This window comes from Protopterus annectens, chromosome 5.part0, assembly GCF_019279795.1.
Source record: "Protopterus annectens isolate FY-2018-M chromosome 5.part0, PAN1.0, whole genome shotgun sequence".
Lineage (NCBI taxonomy): Eukaryota > Metazoa > Chordata > Ceratodontiformes > Protopteridae > Protopterus > Protopterus annectens.
The window spans coordinates 730,935,484-730,952,611 of NC_056735.1; the positions used below are offsets into that span (position 1 = coordinate 730,935,484).

Below are 17,128 nucleotides of genomic sequence, written 5' to 3' on the forward strand. Positions count from 1 at the left end.
CAGCTTTATTGATCAGTCCCCTCCAACCTGTTTGCTAATGTAGTCCATCACCAGTATGAACAGTGGGCTAAGAGCTGAACCCTGATGTACACCCACTCCCACTGAGAACCCCTCTGTGAGGCCGAACACTGTTTGTACTTGAGTCACTGGGTCCTTGTACATAGCCTGCACTAATTCTACCAATGTTTCTGTGACTTCAAACTACCACAGTACTGCCCAGATTAGCTTTCTTGGGACCTTGTCATATGCTTTCTCCAAGTCTAGGAATGCCCAGTTGGACTCTCTCCTCATCTCTAGCTTCTTCTCAAGCATCTGTTTCACTGCAAACATTGGGTCAATTGTGCTGCATCCTGATCTGAATCCAAACTGCTCATCTCCCATCTTACATTCTACTACTTTGCGAATCCATTTGTCAGTCACCCTCTCCAGGATTTTCATGCAATGTGATAGGAGTTTGATGCCTCTGTATTGCCCACAGTTGTGGATGTCCCCTTTGTTCTTGTACACCGGCATGAGTATGCTTATTCTCCAGTCATCAGGGATACGCCTTTCTCTCCACACTATTTTAAAGTATATGTAAATATCTTTATAAATATGTATATGCCTTTTAACAATCAGTTTTGAACTTGTGATGCAATGCATTTTATTGGTCAAGTGATTTCTTGGTTATATAAGGAGGGGTTTTACTGTTTGAATTTGTCTGAAGAAGTTAATTTGATATGAGTGAATGAAAGCGCTCACAGATTAAAGTTTTGGTTTGCCTTTGGAGCTGTGGCCCTTATGTTACCTGCTTATAAACTCCCAGCTTACTGTGTCAAATGCTTTCTCTGCATCAATACCCAGCAGCAGTAGTCTTTTCTTACATTCTGCACTCTGGATTATCAGTGTTCTGTTAATGTTGTCAAATGTTTGCCTCTCCTGAACAAAACCACACTATCAATTATGGCATCACCTTTGCCATTCTTTTAGCCATTATAGACACTTTATAATCATGGTTTAGGACTGAAACGTGCCTACAAGAAACTGGATCTGATGGGTGCTTACCCTCTTTAGGTATCAAGGCCCACAACACCACTTTCTTCCAGGACTTTGTTGCTTCTCCTCTTACAATACTGTTAAAAAAATTCCAGATCTTTATTTTTTTTCCTCCTAGCTTCCACAGGAATACCATCTATTCCTGGGGACTTTCCTGGGGATTGGTTATACATCACAATTTTTATTTCATCTCCTCTTATCTTGTTAGCAACTGAGCTTCATCTGCCTCTAACCTTAGAATATTTAATTCTTCCATAAACATTTCCATTAATACCTCTTCTTGATTTCAACATTTCTCTGCTTTATACAGACTTTCACAAAATTTCTGAAATATTTCTAGTATCTCTACGGGATCTCTTATCTTCCTTGATATAGGCTCCCTAAACTTTGCAACAACCCTTTCTATTTTCTGTTGCCTTAGTCATCATGCTAACTCCAGAGCACAAAAATAAATAAAAACTGACTTAGCAGCAATCTGTCTAAACTCATGCAGATTATCAAGGTATTCTTTTATTTTCTGTTAAGCATTCTGTAATTGCTCCTCCTCTTGTTCTGCGAGATTCTCTCTATTCTGCAATACTTAAAACATTTGTCAGTCCCTCTAAATAACTTTTGTTGCATCTTAACAGTCTCTCTCCCTTATTTCACTCTATTTTTAACCACCACTTTAATTTTATCCCACTCCCTAGCTACACTTTCAGAAGGCATTTCTATCTTCTCTAATAACGTCCGAACAATTTCTACTATCCATTCCTTAAATTCCAATGCTGAAAGTTAATTATTTTTCCCAGAATTTTTCATAAGCACCATTACAGCAGTTTTAGGCAGAATATAAATACATGCCAGTGTAACGCTCCTCCCTTGTCAGTAGCCCTTTAGTATTACAAATCTACCGTCATCATCCTTTTTATCCTCTTCTATCACTATTGGAGCACCTCTTGCAATTAATGCAAGTACTCATCTTTTCCTTTGTCCCAGGTATTCAACTGAATAACCATACTGAAAACCTGTCTTTATCAAATTCACGTGCTCAGTTTTCCAAATAAGTCTCCTGTAGCACAGCTATTTGCACTCTACATTTTTAATATAGTTCACTACTCTTTCTTTTATGCATACATCTGAGAGACCATTAACATTTACAAGATACTATAAAAAGCTTCATTATGTTAAAAAGTTACTATTCGCACCTTTCACGCATAACAGATTTTTGTCAAGTATCTAGTCCCAGCTTTCGTGTTAAGTGCATACAGTAATGTTTGGCAGGCTGATCTTTTATAGAGCTTTTCTTGTCATACCTATTTGAGCTCATGTCACATCTTACAAAACTTTTTGTTAGCCCTCAAACAAAAAACAAATACACCCCCAATTTACCCCTAAAACCCGTTAACTTAATACTAACACACAAACCTATGCTGCTGTTTGTTGTTGTTGTGTCTTTCGGCTTTTCCCGTTAAGGGGTCGCCAATGCGGAACTCCGGTCCGCTAATGATTGGCAGTAGATCTTTACAAAACGCCGAGGTGCCAGCTCAACGCTCAATCTTCAACGAAGGCACGCCCATTTACGCAGGAATGTCTTTCGAATGCTACCCAACCACGGGGAGGATATGCAGACTCCACACAGAAGGCACTCCCAAAGCTCAGCTGAGATGCTGTGAGGTAACAACGCTACTGCCGTACCAACGCGGCATCAACACACAAAACTATGTACACCTTCAAATATTGAAGTTTTACCCTCCTAATAGGAACAAATGTCCTAAACTGAAAGCCACAGTCATGGACTTGGGTTAACCTAAAAGGAAGGTGATCAATGCTAAGATGCAGGGTACAGCCTGTGATTCTACTTAGTGCTGTTTGGTGTTATCTTATCTTTACTGCTCTTCCAGATTGGGAATACACTTGAATACTTTCAGAAAACATCATCTCCTAGCCACTGAAAGAAAGAAGTATTCTGATTTTGTGCTCTTTCAGATTGCCTCCATGCAGACATGAGAATCAGATACAGAATTGCTTCTACAAGCATTTATTTGTTAGAGAAAATGTATTATATTCAATGTTCTTTATTTGCTTTCTCTTAAAATGTGTTACTAGACCAAGCCAAGGGCCTTAATCCACTCATTCCCCCAAGCAAGAATGAGAAAAAGCTTGTATCATGCTCTTTTGACCAGACTTTTTTTTACATTGCAGTGCCTACATTTCTTAGAATTGAACAAGGAAAAATAGAAAAGTAAAACAAAAAAAAAAATAATAAACACTAGCACCTGTTTACCTTAGTATCCCCATCACACTTAAAAATAATTGAGAAAACTTTACTTTATAGCATGCGCATTATAAAAATACTAATGTTAAGAAAAAAAAATTATTTTACTTACATTTAACTCTCTCCCTTCTCTTCCCCTCTTAGTGTTCTTTCAAGCATTAATGAGATGTGCTTTAGAGTCCCTTAGAGTCCCCTAAAAGTTTAACAAAGTCAAAAAAGTATACCCATGCCTTTGTCATGTTTCACAAATATAACTAATGCTTCATAATCCCACATTAGTCAATTTCTGAGTTACTGGTTTTACTCATGTTTATCTCCATTCCCCAAATCCAGTCTCTGCTTCACTTCCAAACGTAATTTCGATTCTTCTAGTCAACTATATTTTTTCTGTCTCAAGCATTTTCCATTGAAACATTGGAAAAGCTTTCACTGGCACAGTCTCTGTGGTCTTTATTAGCAGGAGAACAAGCATCAGAATATCCTCTTTCACAGCTCACTTTTTGTTGGACAAACTTTTGTACTTCCTCCTTAGCATGTTCTGCATCACAAAATGGATTTTGCCCCTCCAGGAAAGAATATTCTAAAGATAGCTGGGAAGAGCAGTTTGAATCTCATTTCTGCTTCTCGACATTTTCTTATTAGTGGAATAAATTTACTCCTCTTCTGCCTAATGTACAGCGAGTAATCATTTTCCACACTGCTGTCTTCCACTTTTAGTACTTTGCACTTCTGCCAGTTTTTTTTTCAGAATCAGCCCCTTCTGCCGTTGGGATTGCAGCTTTATTATTAAAGTTCAAGGATGCTTTCTCATGACCAGGTATGAAGCATAAACACAATGTGCCTTTCAATTAACAACTCCTATTGTGTTATACCAGTCCAGTTGCTATTGGTACTTTCATAAAATTAATACAGTCTGTTCCTTCCAGCTTCTCAGGTACAGCAGAAAATCTCAGTTTTTCCCTACGTGCTCTGTCCTCTATTATTTTTTTGAAATGTGACTTCATGAGCAGTCTAATATTCAGCTAACCTTTTCTTCATTTTGACTTCTGATTTTTGCGGTTTTATTACCTTATATGACTCTGTTTAAAGCATCTTGCATTTTTTCCAGCCTTTTCTTATTTGAGTTGATATACCCATCACTGTATTGTTTATTTTAATCAGCTCTGTGTACATTTGACTTATGACTTCCAGTAACCTAGAGGAAAAAATGTCTTGTACCAAAGCTTGAGCTTGCACTGCTTTTTGCTGAACAGTTGCAAAATTCTTCCAAGTCAGTGTTTCTTCCAAACCTTTTATGATAGGTTTTCTTTCAGGTTCGTTCTCTGAATTTCATTTTTGCTTACATCCAGGTAGTGCAATTGCTAGCCAGTCACTGAAATTTACTGTAAAATACTAGTTTACTGGCTCTCTTCTGAGTTTCAATTTTCATACTGGGAGAGCTCAAATTAAGCTGTTATTCAATGTTCAGCCATCTTGGAAGAAAAAAACCTCCACAAAATCTTGAACTAGAAAAACAACTCAAATGCATTTGATGCTCTAGAACATGCCCCTCATACCCCCTGTTACTTATATACATAAAGTCAGAGATTGCACTACAGTGCAGAAAGAGTAAAAACCCTGTCCCCTATGGGATACATTCAACTATACATAAATTATAAACATACATGCACATACATTGACCGATATATATATATATATATATATATATATATATATATATATATATATATATATGTTTATATTTTATATCAGTCACTAAAGGAACACACTAAACATTTTCACAATATACATCTAGTTGAAAATATCAGGCAAGTTTCAGTGATCACCAAAGAAATAAAGCAAGACAGCATGTAAATGGAAGACTTTCTAAACAATAATAAGGATCTCAATCTGAACTGCAAATAAAAACGAGTGTGTGTGTGTGTGTGTGTGTGTGTGTGTGTGTGTGTGTGTGTGTGTGTGTGTGTGTGTGTGTATGTCTATTACTGGAGACTGGTTTGAGGAATGAGCAGACTTACAGTAAATCAATGCACATTATTAGTTTTCACCATCATAGGCACAAATTCATTCCTAAGCAAGCTTCTGTAAAAAGCCAAATGCTGAAACGTTGAAAAGTCAACCAAAGCATGCAACAAACCAAGGAGGTTCCTTGATGTTAGATTTTTTAAGTAAGGAAAAACAAAATATACATTCTCGTAAATGGTAATGAAATAGAACGGCTATGTTCCCAAGATTAACATCCAATAACTGGTCAAGTCAAAAGCTCACATCACCATCTATTAAGTAGTCAGCAATTAGTTCACAAAACGCATAGGGGACTAAGTACTGGAGTGTCAATACTTAATATCAATAGCCTTTCCCCAACCAACAACTGCTAGCTGCAAACACTTATACAGAATGCAATTATCTTAAAGTCAAATGTTATACAAAAGCATCCTTATTAAGATATCTTCACTAATTAGAAATGTCTTCCTAGCACATAAAAAACAGCAAGTTCTAGTCTTCTTAAGTTAAAAACAGTAAAACATCTAACATTACTTAAACAGTAGTAAAATTGAAAAAAACTTACATTTTCAGGTTCAACACCAATGTCTTCACAGAATTTTTCCATTCCTTCAGGCCCTACAACCTCATCAGGGCCTTTAAAAGTTGAAATTAACTATCAGTTTTTTTATGTTTATCACACGCACACACAAGCCCCATAATCAGACATTTATGAATAAGAAAATAATTAAATGCTACAAATATCTACTGTTCCAGTGTTACTATCTAACAAGCTACAACTAGCATAAAAGCCTTTGCATTGTTTTCATAAACTTTCCACAGAGTTGTGTACGTCACAGATCAGTCCTAAATGTTTACAGACTTACCTCTAGTTACACATGACACACTCAAAGCTGGATTACTGATGGAAAGAGGTAGGTCACAGCAATGTTACAAATCCAGAAAAGATTTAGTTATTTTCCTCTACATTATTTTGCACCTTAGAAAATGTAAGCTTTAGATACATGCACAAAGACTCAAAGGCAACACCAAACAGTTTATGGCGCATACATGTCTGACTTGCACCTGTACTGCGCAAAATGTCATTGAGATCTATAAAACGAAAGCAAACACAGCTGTACAAGCACACTCACCGTAATAGGTGTTCGACTAGAAGGAAAGCTGATACAGTGCCAGTCATTACCAATGCTAAATTTGCTAGAGGTATAAGTCTACCCTTTTACTCTGACTTAAAGACCTTCTGGACAACTCAACAGATGTTTATCTGATGTTCCACTTTAAGGGGAAGCAGCTCACGTTATCGTCAGTTTTTTTTTTTTTTTTTTTTGGGGGGGGGGGCACCAAAAAGTATGCTTTATGTATTGCAAATAAAGCCTCTTTAGTTATCCGCACTGGTTTTCTTGGAAGTGCATATGTGGCTACCCTTCTTTAGTCCTACCTGGGTACAAGGGAAGCTCCTAAATGTAGCATGCAAGGTCACTGGAACAGGCTCGATGGATAATGATAGTAATGAGAGTACTGAGTGCTTGTGCCTTCTTTTGAGGTAAAGGTTAAGTAAAGAAAGGCATTTTATAAATATGTAAAGGAGTGTGATAAGTGTGTGTATATATACCTTTTCTCACGCACAAACACCCTTGCACATATTTAGAAAAAGATGAGACCAGCCCAGGATCACTCACTTTCAAATCGAAAGAAAGGTGAGCCCCATTCATTCCACCTTCCATAATCCACCATTATGTAAAAAAAGTTAACATCCAGAGGAAGGCGGGTTTGAACCTATACTGCAACAATGATCCTTCTACCTGAAGGAATACTTTTATGGGAAGCATATTCAAGCAACACTTAACTAAAAAGACCACTGCTACACTATTATTCACAATTCACTGCAATTCAAAAACTACAGCAGTTAGGGGTCGTATTCAAATCATATTCTGTAGGACACGTGACAAAACCTGCTGTGGTCCAGGAGTGAAAGTTCAACTTGCAATATCTGGATTAAGCTTGTATGGTGGTCCACAGGGCCACTTCAAGAGACATTAGGAGTAGAAAAGTACAGTTTTGTACCTACCATAAATGTAGATGTCCGAACTGGATAGCATCTGCAGTCATAACAAGTGGGTTGTCCTGTCGTCAGGCAGCCCTGCAGTCGGCCGGATTCCAAAGTCCGGGTCCGGCTTCGGCTGATGTCGCACTCCACCCGACGTCATCTCTGTTGGTCTTCGGGTATAAAAGCATCAGCCAACGCCATTTTCCTCAGTGTTTCTTGCCCCAGATGCCAGTAGCCCTCTTGCAGGCTAAAATTTGGATAGATGCCAATGTTTCCAAATAGATAGAGGTAAACACAACAATAAGCATATATGTACATATATACAAACAAATACACCATAAAGACTCCCCAACAGCTAGCTATTAGGAGGGTAAACACCCTAGGAGTACCACAGAGGGAAGGAGGGAGGGTAATCCTGACTGCAGATGCTATCCAGTTCGGACATCTACATTTATGGTAGGTACAAAACTGTACTATGTCCTTCATGGATGCATCTGCAGTCATAACAAGTGGGTAGAATACCATAGCCAACTAGGGAGGAGGATAAAAGTAGATTATGGTGTGTTTAGGATCCCTTGCAGTACAGCAGTGGCAAACCCTGCTCGGGATCTGGAATATAGAGGCAAATTATAATGCTTGGCAAATGTATGCACGGAGGTCCAAGTAGCCGCCTCAATAATGTCTTTGGTTGCCACTCCTCGTAAGAAGGCTGTGGTAGTGGCTGTTGCCCTTGTAGAATGAGGTCTTATGTTCTGTGGAATTGGTTTTCCATGGAAGGAGTAACAGTATCGTATGCAATTTCCTATCCATTTGGAGATTGTCTGTTTGGAAATAGCTTTTCCTTCCCTTCCTGTTGCATAGGCTACAAAAGTTGGTCAGTCTTTCTGCTATTTTTTGTTCTGTCCAAGTAGTAGCGTAGCTGTCTATGTACATCCAAGGTATGCAGTATTCTTTCCCCTCTGTTTTGTGGGTTGGGAAAGAAGGTAGGTAGGTGGATTGCCTGGTTTAAAGATACTCTGGATACCACCTTGGGCATAAATGTAGGATTAGTTCTCATGGACACTCTATCTTGGTGGAAGATTAGGAAGGGTTGCACTGCCATTAAGGCCTGTAGTTCTGAAACCCTCCTTGCTGAAGTAATTGCCAGTAGGAAAGCAGTTTTCCATGACAGGTGTTGTAGGTCTGCTGTTGCTGCTGGTTCAAAGGGTGATAGTGTCAACTTTTCTAGCACAAAGTTTAAATCCCAGGCTGGTAATGGTGGTTTCCTTGGAGGTTTTACATTCTTGATTCCTCTGAGGAACTGCCTGAGCAAAGGGTGCGAAAAAACAGGTGGATCAAAGCTGTATTCTGCTGAAATAGCTGATGCATGTATCTTGATGGAGGAGTAGGACAGGCCTGAATGAAGACGTTCGCCAGATACTCCAGAATGTTAGGCATATCTATGTTTGACACATCTTTTCCTCTTCGGTACTCCAAATGACAAACCTTTTCCATTTTCCAGCATAGTTCCTTCTTGTTGAAGGTCTGCGTGCTTCAAGAATAATGTCTTTAACTCTTTGGGAAAGTTCTGGAGTAGCTGCTGCTATGTGATGTTCCATGCAGTCAGTTGCAGCGTTTTTAGGTTTGGATGTATGATGCTGTAGTTGTTCTGAGTTAACATCAAAGGCATCAGGGGTATTGGCCACATATTGTTCCGAGACATGCTCTTCAGTAGTGGGTACCAGTGTTGTCTTGGCCAGTTTGGGGCCATCAGGATTATCCTTGGACGTTCTTCCTTGATTTTTAGTAGTACCTTGTGTATCAAAGGAAGAGGTGGGAATGCATATGCTGTTAGGCCTTTCCAGTTGAAGGAGAGTGAGTCCACTTTCCATGCTAGTGGGTGGAATGTCCTTGTGCAGAATTTTTTGAGCTGGTGATTGAGAGGTGATGCGAATAGGTCTATCTGTGGCATTCCCCATTTCTTTGAGATGGTCTTGAAGATGTCCGGGTGCAGCTTCCATTCGTGGGCATCCGAAGTGGTTCTGCTTAATATGTCTGCTAGAGTATTGTCTTTCCCCAGTACAAACATTGCCTGTAACTGAATGTTGTAGCTGAGTGCCAGGGTCCACAGCTCCAAGGTCATTCTGCATAGGGGTATGAATGAGTGCCTCCCTGTTTGTTGATGTACCACATGACTGTGGTGTTGTCTGTCCTTATCATCAACTGGCCCTCTTTGAGGAATGGTTTGAACTTTTGGATTGCCAGTTTTACTGCCAGCATTTCTTTTAGATTGATGTGCAGGTGAAGTTGATCCTGTGTCCACAATCCTTGCACGCATTTGTCCAGCATGTGGGCCCCCCATCCTAGGTCTGAAGCGTCTGTTGTGATGGTCTGGCTTGGTTGACATCTGCGAAAGGGTAGGCCTGGGTTTGACTGGCATGCCTGAGCCCACCATAGGAACTCCTGTTTTAAGCATGGAATTAGTGGGATTTCTGTTTCTAGACTGTGTCTGTGTTGGGACCATAAATTCTTTAGGTACCACTGTAGTTTCCTCATATGTAGTCTGGCAAATGGGACCAAGATTATGCATGATGCCATGAAGCCCAAGGCCTGCAGAAATTTTCTTGCTGTTAACTTGTTCAGTTTTGTTAGTGCCAAGAAGTAAAGAGGAAGTTCTTTTGTTTTTCTGTAGTCAGGAATGCCATTTGTTGTACTGTGTCCAATTCCGCCCAAGAATGTCCTTGTTTGGGATGGTATCAGCCTTGACTTTTGTAAATTGACTGTGTATCCCAGTCCTTGTAGCAAGTAAATGACCCTTTGTAAATCTGTTGTCAGCTTGCTTTTGTTGTCCCTTGTAGTAGGCAGTCGTCCAGGTATGGGTAAATCTGAATTCCCTGTAGTCTGCAATGGGCGATTACTGATGCCAGGCATTTTGTGAATACTCTGGGCGCAGTAGATAAGCCAAAGGGCAATGCTGAGAATTGACAGTGCTCTGATCCTGCAAGAAATCTGAGGTATCTTCTGCAGATTGGTCGAATGGGGACGTGCAGGTATGCCTCCTTGAGATCTAGAGTTACCAGCCAAGACTCCTTGCCCAGCATGGGAAGAAGTTGCTGTAGGGTCAGCATTTTGAATTTTGGGACAATGATGTATGTATTTAAGGTGGACAGGTCGAGAATTGGTCTCCAACTTTTTTCCTTTCTTGGAACTAGGAATAGTCTGGAATAGAACCCCTTTCCTTGTTCTACTGTTGGCACTCTTTCCACAGCTCTCATGTTTGCTAACTCCATTATCTGGCGGAGAGCCTCTGTTTTTTGATTTGGAGGTAGATTTGGCATTCCTCTTTTGACTGGTAAAGTGTGGAAGTGAAACCGGTAACCTTGATCTATGGTTTGTAAAATCCACTTGTCTTTTGTTATGTAGTGCCAGTTCTTTGAAAATAAGGTTAACTTTCCGCCTAGAGGAGCTGCTATTTGTTCCCTGGTAGGCGGAGTTAGGATTAAGTCACTGTGGTTGTGCTGATGTAGTGGCAGTGGCTGTGTCTGTGCCTCTGTTGTTACCTTGCCACTGTCGCCCTCTGTAGGCACCTCCTCTGGATTGGTTTCTGCCTCTGGAACGTCTATTCCTGCCCCTTTGAAATTTTGTGGAGTCAGGAAAGGACCAATTTTGGCAGGCCAGTTCCTGCTAAACCTTGGGGTTGAACCTGCAAGAAATCTTTAACAGTTTGAACAGATTTTGCCTTTTCTTCCATTTTTTCATAACCTGCTGGGCAGGTGTACCAAACAAACTTGTCTTGTCCATAGGAGCATCTAGCAACTTAGCTTTAACATGATCCGGTAAAGCTTGTTCCTTTAGCCATGCATGCCTTCTTATCACTGTGCCTGTCATGGCTGATCTAAATGAAGCCTCCAGTGCATCATAGCCACATTTTAAGGAATGGTTGCTAACCTGTTGTATGTTATTTACCATCTCTAATACATATTTCTTATCAAGAGATTCATCAGTGGTTAGTTTTTAGTTAACTGATCAAGCATAAACTCTTGGTATTGTATCATGTGAAACTGACAGTTTAAAGCTCTAGCTGAGAGAGTAGCTGAAGTGTAGACCTTTTACCCCATCTGTCTAATGACCTTGCTTCCCTTTCAGAAGGAATAGGGTTTTAGCTGTGGTCGGCTACTGCCTTGGGACCCTGGGATATAGTTTCTGGGTCTGCAAGTGGGGCCTTGTAAAGGTGGTGATGAGTATCTGGCACCCTGTAAAATCTGTCTGGTTTGGCAGGGGCTGGGGTAAAGAATCTGGAGCGGAGCAAACATCATTGAAAGCATCATCCACCACAGAGAGAACAGGAGGTATAGCTAAGGGCCTGTGCTGTGGTAGGTGCAGAAAGGTCCTAAGTCTGTTTCTGGAGTCTGAAAAATCCTGTTGCTGCCATTGGAACTGTTCTCGCATGGCATGCAAGGTTTCCCCAAAGGAGAATTCTTCTGGTGGGGAAGCAGCTGGAATGGATTCTTCAGCATCAGAATCTTCAAAATTGGAGAAGGAGCCTCTGGCTGGTCAGTAATGTCTGATTCATCAGCAGAATCATCAGAAGACACTGGCTCAGGGGCTCTGCCCTAGGTCTCTTCTCTGGGGGCTGAGAGGCCCTGTCTGGGTGAGATTGAGATCCTCTAATTAAAGAAATTAAATCTTCTGCCAAAGAAAGCATTTGAGAACTAGAAGAGGGCCTGGATGTGGGGGTTTAACAGGCACTGATTTAGTAGTCTTGGCTGCTTTAGCCCTGGCGAAGGCCTTAATGGACATGGCTGCTGGAGGCCTAGCAGCACCACGTGCTGGGGTAGAGACATCCAAGGGATGGTGTCTGATAAGTCAACCACCGTAGTGGGTAAAATTTCTGAGGTCGATTCAAGAGTTGTAGCAGGGGCCTCAGTTGTAAGAATAGGTTCAGCTGTACTTTGATCAGTTTTCTCGGTTTCGCCGAAACCGAGACACTCGCGTTTGCTTTACCGTGGTTTCGCCGAAACCGCGACCGCGAGTGTCGGTCTTTATCTTTGCGTTTTTGGAAGATTGGGTAGTCGGAGGATCCGCCGGCATAATGTACGCAAAATCAGTACCGAAAAACTGTTCTGCAAACTCCGACCGGCGCCTAAGCGTTCGTCGGTTGAAGGAGGCACAGGCGAACAGGCTGCTACGTCGTGGGCTGGGCCTAAACAAGGCAGACAGTAAGAGTGGAAATCTTTATGAGGTATTTGTTTCCCACAGGTTAAACAATTGTTAACTTTTTCTGACATCGGCTGAGGCAAGAAAGAGTCCCCAACGGGGTACTTAGCTTTAGAAGTCTTCGAAGTAGTATTCGGTAGAAGTAATCTCTGGATCCGACCGACCAGCACTTGCGAACAGCTTCTGCTTCGGGCGCCACGCGGCAAGAAAGACTGAGGAAAATGGCGTCGGCTGATGCTTTTATACCCGAAGACCAACAGAGATGACGTCGGGTGGAGTGCGACATCAGCCGAAGCCGGACCCGGACTTTGGAATCCGGCCGACTGCAGGGCTGCCTGACGACAGGACAACCCACTTGTTATGACTGCAGATGCATCCATGAAGGACATCATATCTGAAGTCTGCTGTTGGCACTTCCACTGATGGCAGCACAGTATGCAGATGTACTCCATGGCCACTCAGACAATATCAAGAAAGGCATTTAAGTACAGTTTAATTAATCTTTTTGTCGATCTGAGTAGAAGAGAAATTCTAGAATTAATACCTCAGACAGAAAAAATAAAAGAAGAGAAATAGTTTTAAGAATTGTGTTTTGAGCACACCGAAATTCACAATGACAACATATGAAAGTGCACCACAGAAATGTGAAGTTGTCACCAAATGATCAAGACATATCAATTACAGAGAAACTCTGGGTATAAACTTAAAGATGCATTTCCTACACAGACACGAACAGAAAGATCACAACTTGTTTGTTGATTCTGCAAGAGGCTAAACAAAAAGAGGTGGAGATGGTGACTGCAAAGAATGTGGAAGCCAAGACTACTGAAGAACTGCAGAAAGAAAATGGGATTTAAAGAATTTTTGTTGTCAGAGTTGATTAAAAAATGGCTGATATGAAGACAGGCAAGCAGGAAAACAAATACTTAAGAACACACCAGAAAAATAAAAAAAGTCATGGATGCTTACATGTGCAATAAAAGATGTCTGACTGGACTGATTTACATGCTGCTCAGATAAATGTTGATCAAGTTCAAAGACTGTGCCGAGTACCAGAAAGAAAGTACAGTTTTGTACCTACCATAAATGTAGATGTTCGAGTGCATACCCTGCTGCAGTCATCACACTTGGGTTATCCTGTCGTCAGGTGGTCCCGCAGTCGGCCTGAATTCCAAAGTCTTGGTCTGGCGTCGGTTGCTGTCGCTTCTTCCCTGACGTCAGTGTGCCAGGGGTATATAAGAAGCATCCGATGCCATTTTCTTCAGTTTTTCTTGCCCCAGATGTCAGGTGCCCCCAAAAGGTGGTCAGTAGATAGTACCAACAATAAAAGTTTAACACAGACAAAACATACCTCCAGTTATAAGGAAATACACCACACAGGTTGCATCAGATTGTAAGGTATTGAAAGGTTAGGCGAGAGGGGGTGGAGGGAGGGTAACCTGGACTGCAGCAGGGTATACACTCAAACATCTACATTTATGGTAAGTACAAAACTGTACTATGTTCATCGTGTTACCCTGCTGCAGTCATCACACTTGGGTAGAATCCCAAAGCTAAGGAAGGGAGGTGGATTCAAAGTGGGTTAGAGTTGGCTAGAAGGCCCTGCAAAACTGCAGTGGTGAAGCCAGCTCTAGTCTTAGAGTAAAGTGGTAGTGTTTGGTGAAGGTGTGTACTGAACTCCAAGTTGCAGCTTCCAGAATATCCTTGGTTGGCACCCACCTGAGGAAGGCTGTAGATGTAGCTGCTGCCCTGGTAGAGTGGGGCCTTATGCTAGTAGGAACTGGTTTTCCATGGTGGGTGTAGCAAAAACGTATGCAATGTCCTATCCATTTGGAAATAGTCTGTTTGAGATAGCCTTTCCTTGTGATGCTGTAGCATAGGATACAAAAAGCTGGTCAGATTTTCTGAAAACCTTAGTTTTATCCGAGTAGTAATGTAGTTGCCTGTGAATGTCCAAGGAGTGCAGGAGTCTTTCTCCTTTGTTTTGTGGATTAGGAAAGAAGGTGGGTAAAATGGATGGTTTGATTTAGAGCCACACTGGATACCCACCTTAGGCATAAAGGAGGGGTCAGTTCGTAGAGTAACTCTGTCTTGATGAAAAATGAGGAAAGGCTCTACTGCCATTAGTGCCTGAAGCTCTGGGACCCTTCTGGCTGAAGTAATTGCTAGCAGCAGGGCAGTCTTCCATGATATAAACTTTAAGTCAGCTGAGAAAGCTGGTTCAAAAGGAGGTAGCGTAAGTTTTTCCAGAACAAAATTGAGGTCCCAAGTTGGTGTTGGTGCTCTCCTGGGAGGCCTAATGTTTTTGGCCCCTCTGAGAAACTGCCTTAGAAGTGGATGTGAAAATAAGGGAGAATCCGTGTTGTAGTGAGCTGAAATAGCTGAGGCGTGGATTTTAATAGATGAAAAGGAAAGCCCTTTGTGTAACATCTCAGTTAAATATTGTAGAATCTGAGGTATGTCTGGTTGAAGGATATTTTGGCCTTTAGCTTGGTTCCAGGTGCAAAACCTTTTCCATTTGTCTGAGTAGGCATTCCTGGTGCTGGGCCTTCTGGCTTCCAGAATAACATCCATAACAGCTTGTGAAAGAGGAGCTGGCTGGTTGCTTAGGTGATTTGCCATGCAGCCAAATTTAAGGTTTTGAGCTGGCTGGGTTGAATCCGACTGTCTTGCTGTGTGAGCAGATGAGTAATTTGTGGTAAAATCCATGGTGGGCCCTGGGCCACATTCCTTAGTAGTGGGTACCAGTGCTGGCGTGGCCAGTCTGGGGCAATGAGCATCATTCGGGGTCTCTCCATCCTGACTTTCAGCAGCACCTTTGTGAGAAGGGGCAATGGAGGGAAGGCATATACTGTCAGCTTTTTCCAACTGAATGAGAGTGCGTCCACTTTCCAAGCTTGTTGATGAAATATCCTTGTACAAAATTTTGTTAGCTGGTAGTTTTGGGGGCTGGCAAAAAGGTCTATGTCTGAGTGCCCCCATTTTTGAGTTATCATTGCAAATACTTGTGGATCCAGTTTCCACTCATGGGGATCCATGATGTTTCTGCTTAGGTCGTCTGCCAATGGCAGGAATTGAGCTTGTAATTGAACTTGGTAAGCCAGTGCTGTGTTCCACAAGGTCATTGCTTGTCTGCATAGAGGGTAGGAATGTGTACCCCCTTGTTTGTTTATGTACCACATTACTGTGGTGTTGTCTGTCCTTATTGTAAGCTGTCCTGGATGTAAGAGGTCCTTGAAGGCTGTCAGGGCATTCTGTACAGCTAGCATTTCTTTTTGATTGATGTGCAGATTCCTTTGATCTGCAGTCCATATGCCTTGAATGCACTGTCCTGCCATGTGTGCCCCCCAGGCACAATCCAATGCATCTGTTGTCATAGTTTGCCTGGCTGGGTGTAAGGTGAAAGGCTGACCCTTGTGTTGAGGTGACATGCCTGTGACCACCATAGAAACTCCTGCTGAAGGCAGGGAATGAGAGGTATCATTGTGTCCAAGCTGTGGCTGTGTTGAGTCCATACGCTTTTTAGGTACCATTGTAATTTCCTCATATGCAGTTTTGCAAATGGTATTAGTAGTATGCAAGATGCCATGAAGCCCAAGGCCTGCAGAATTTTTCTTGCAGGGAGTTGGGTCTTTGCTGCCATTGTTTTGAAGTATTGAGTCAGTTGTAGTTTGTCTGGCATTAGATAAGCCATCTGGGCCATTGTATTCAAGCTGGCACCCAGGAATGTCATATTTTGTGAGGGTACTAGATTTGATTTCTTTTCATTTACTGTGTACCCTAGGCAACTTAGAAGGTGTTTTACAAAAGCCAGATGTTGTAAGAGAATGTCCTTGCTTTCTGCTTGGACGAGGCAGTCGTCCAGGTATGGGTATATTTGAATTCCTCTTTGTCTGCAGTATGCAATTACTGGTGCCAGGCATTTTGCAAAGACCCTGGGTGCAGTAGATAAGCCAAAGGGCAGTGCAGATAATTGGTAATGGGTTGAACCTGCAATGAAACGGAGGTATCTTCTGCGATTTTGTCTGTTCAGCTGCATGCAACAAATCCTGCATTTCCTTGAAATCAGACTGTTGAGGGTGCGTGCTCATCTTTTGTTTTATTTGAGACATTAGGAATTGCTGGTATTTAAGCATGTGAAATTGACAATTTAGTGCTCTCATAGCTAGAGTAGCTGAGGCGTAAACCTTCTTCCCCCACCTATCTAGTGCTCTGGAGTCCCTTTCAGAGGGTACTGGATTTTTAGCCATAGAAGCCTTAGCCCCTTTGGGACCCTGAGAGACTGTCTCTGGATCAGCAACAGGGCTTTTGTAAAGGAATTTGTGTGAATCAGGCACTCTATAGTATCTGTCTGGTTTGGCTGGAGCAGGAGGCAGAGAATCTGGATTTAGACTAGATTCTAAGTAAACATCACCCACAATGTCTAAAACAGGGGGGATAGCAAGTGGTCTGTGCTGGGGGAGCAAAAGAAACTCTCGGAGCCTTTTCTTTGAGTCAGAGTATTCCTGACCTTCCCAGTGGAAATGTTCCTTCATGGTATGTAAGGTTTCCCCAAAGGAATAGTCTTCAGGGGGAGAAGCTGAGGGAAT

The 17,128-nt window shown here is 41.7% G+C and overlaps 1 protein-coding gene across 1 annotated transcript in view; it reads right to left on the bottom strand.

The window, feature by feature from the left end:
* DCUN1D5 (defective in cullin neddylation 1 domain containing 5) overlaps positions 1-17,128 on the bottom strand; it is an 882,136-nt gene that overhangs the window by 633,394 nt on the left and 231,614 nt on the right. The window contains exon 4 of the mRNA XM_044072580.1: positions 5,862-5,932. Within this exon, the coding sequence (XP_043928515.1) occupies positions 5,862-5,932 (71 nt within the window). The remainder of the gene's footprint in view (positions 1-5,861; positions 5,933-17,128) is intronic.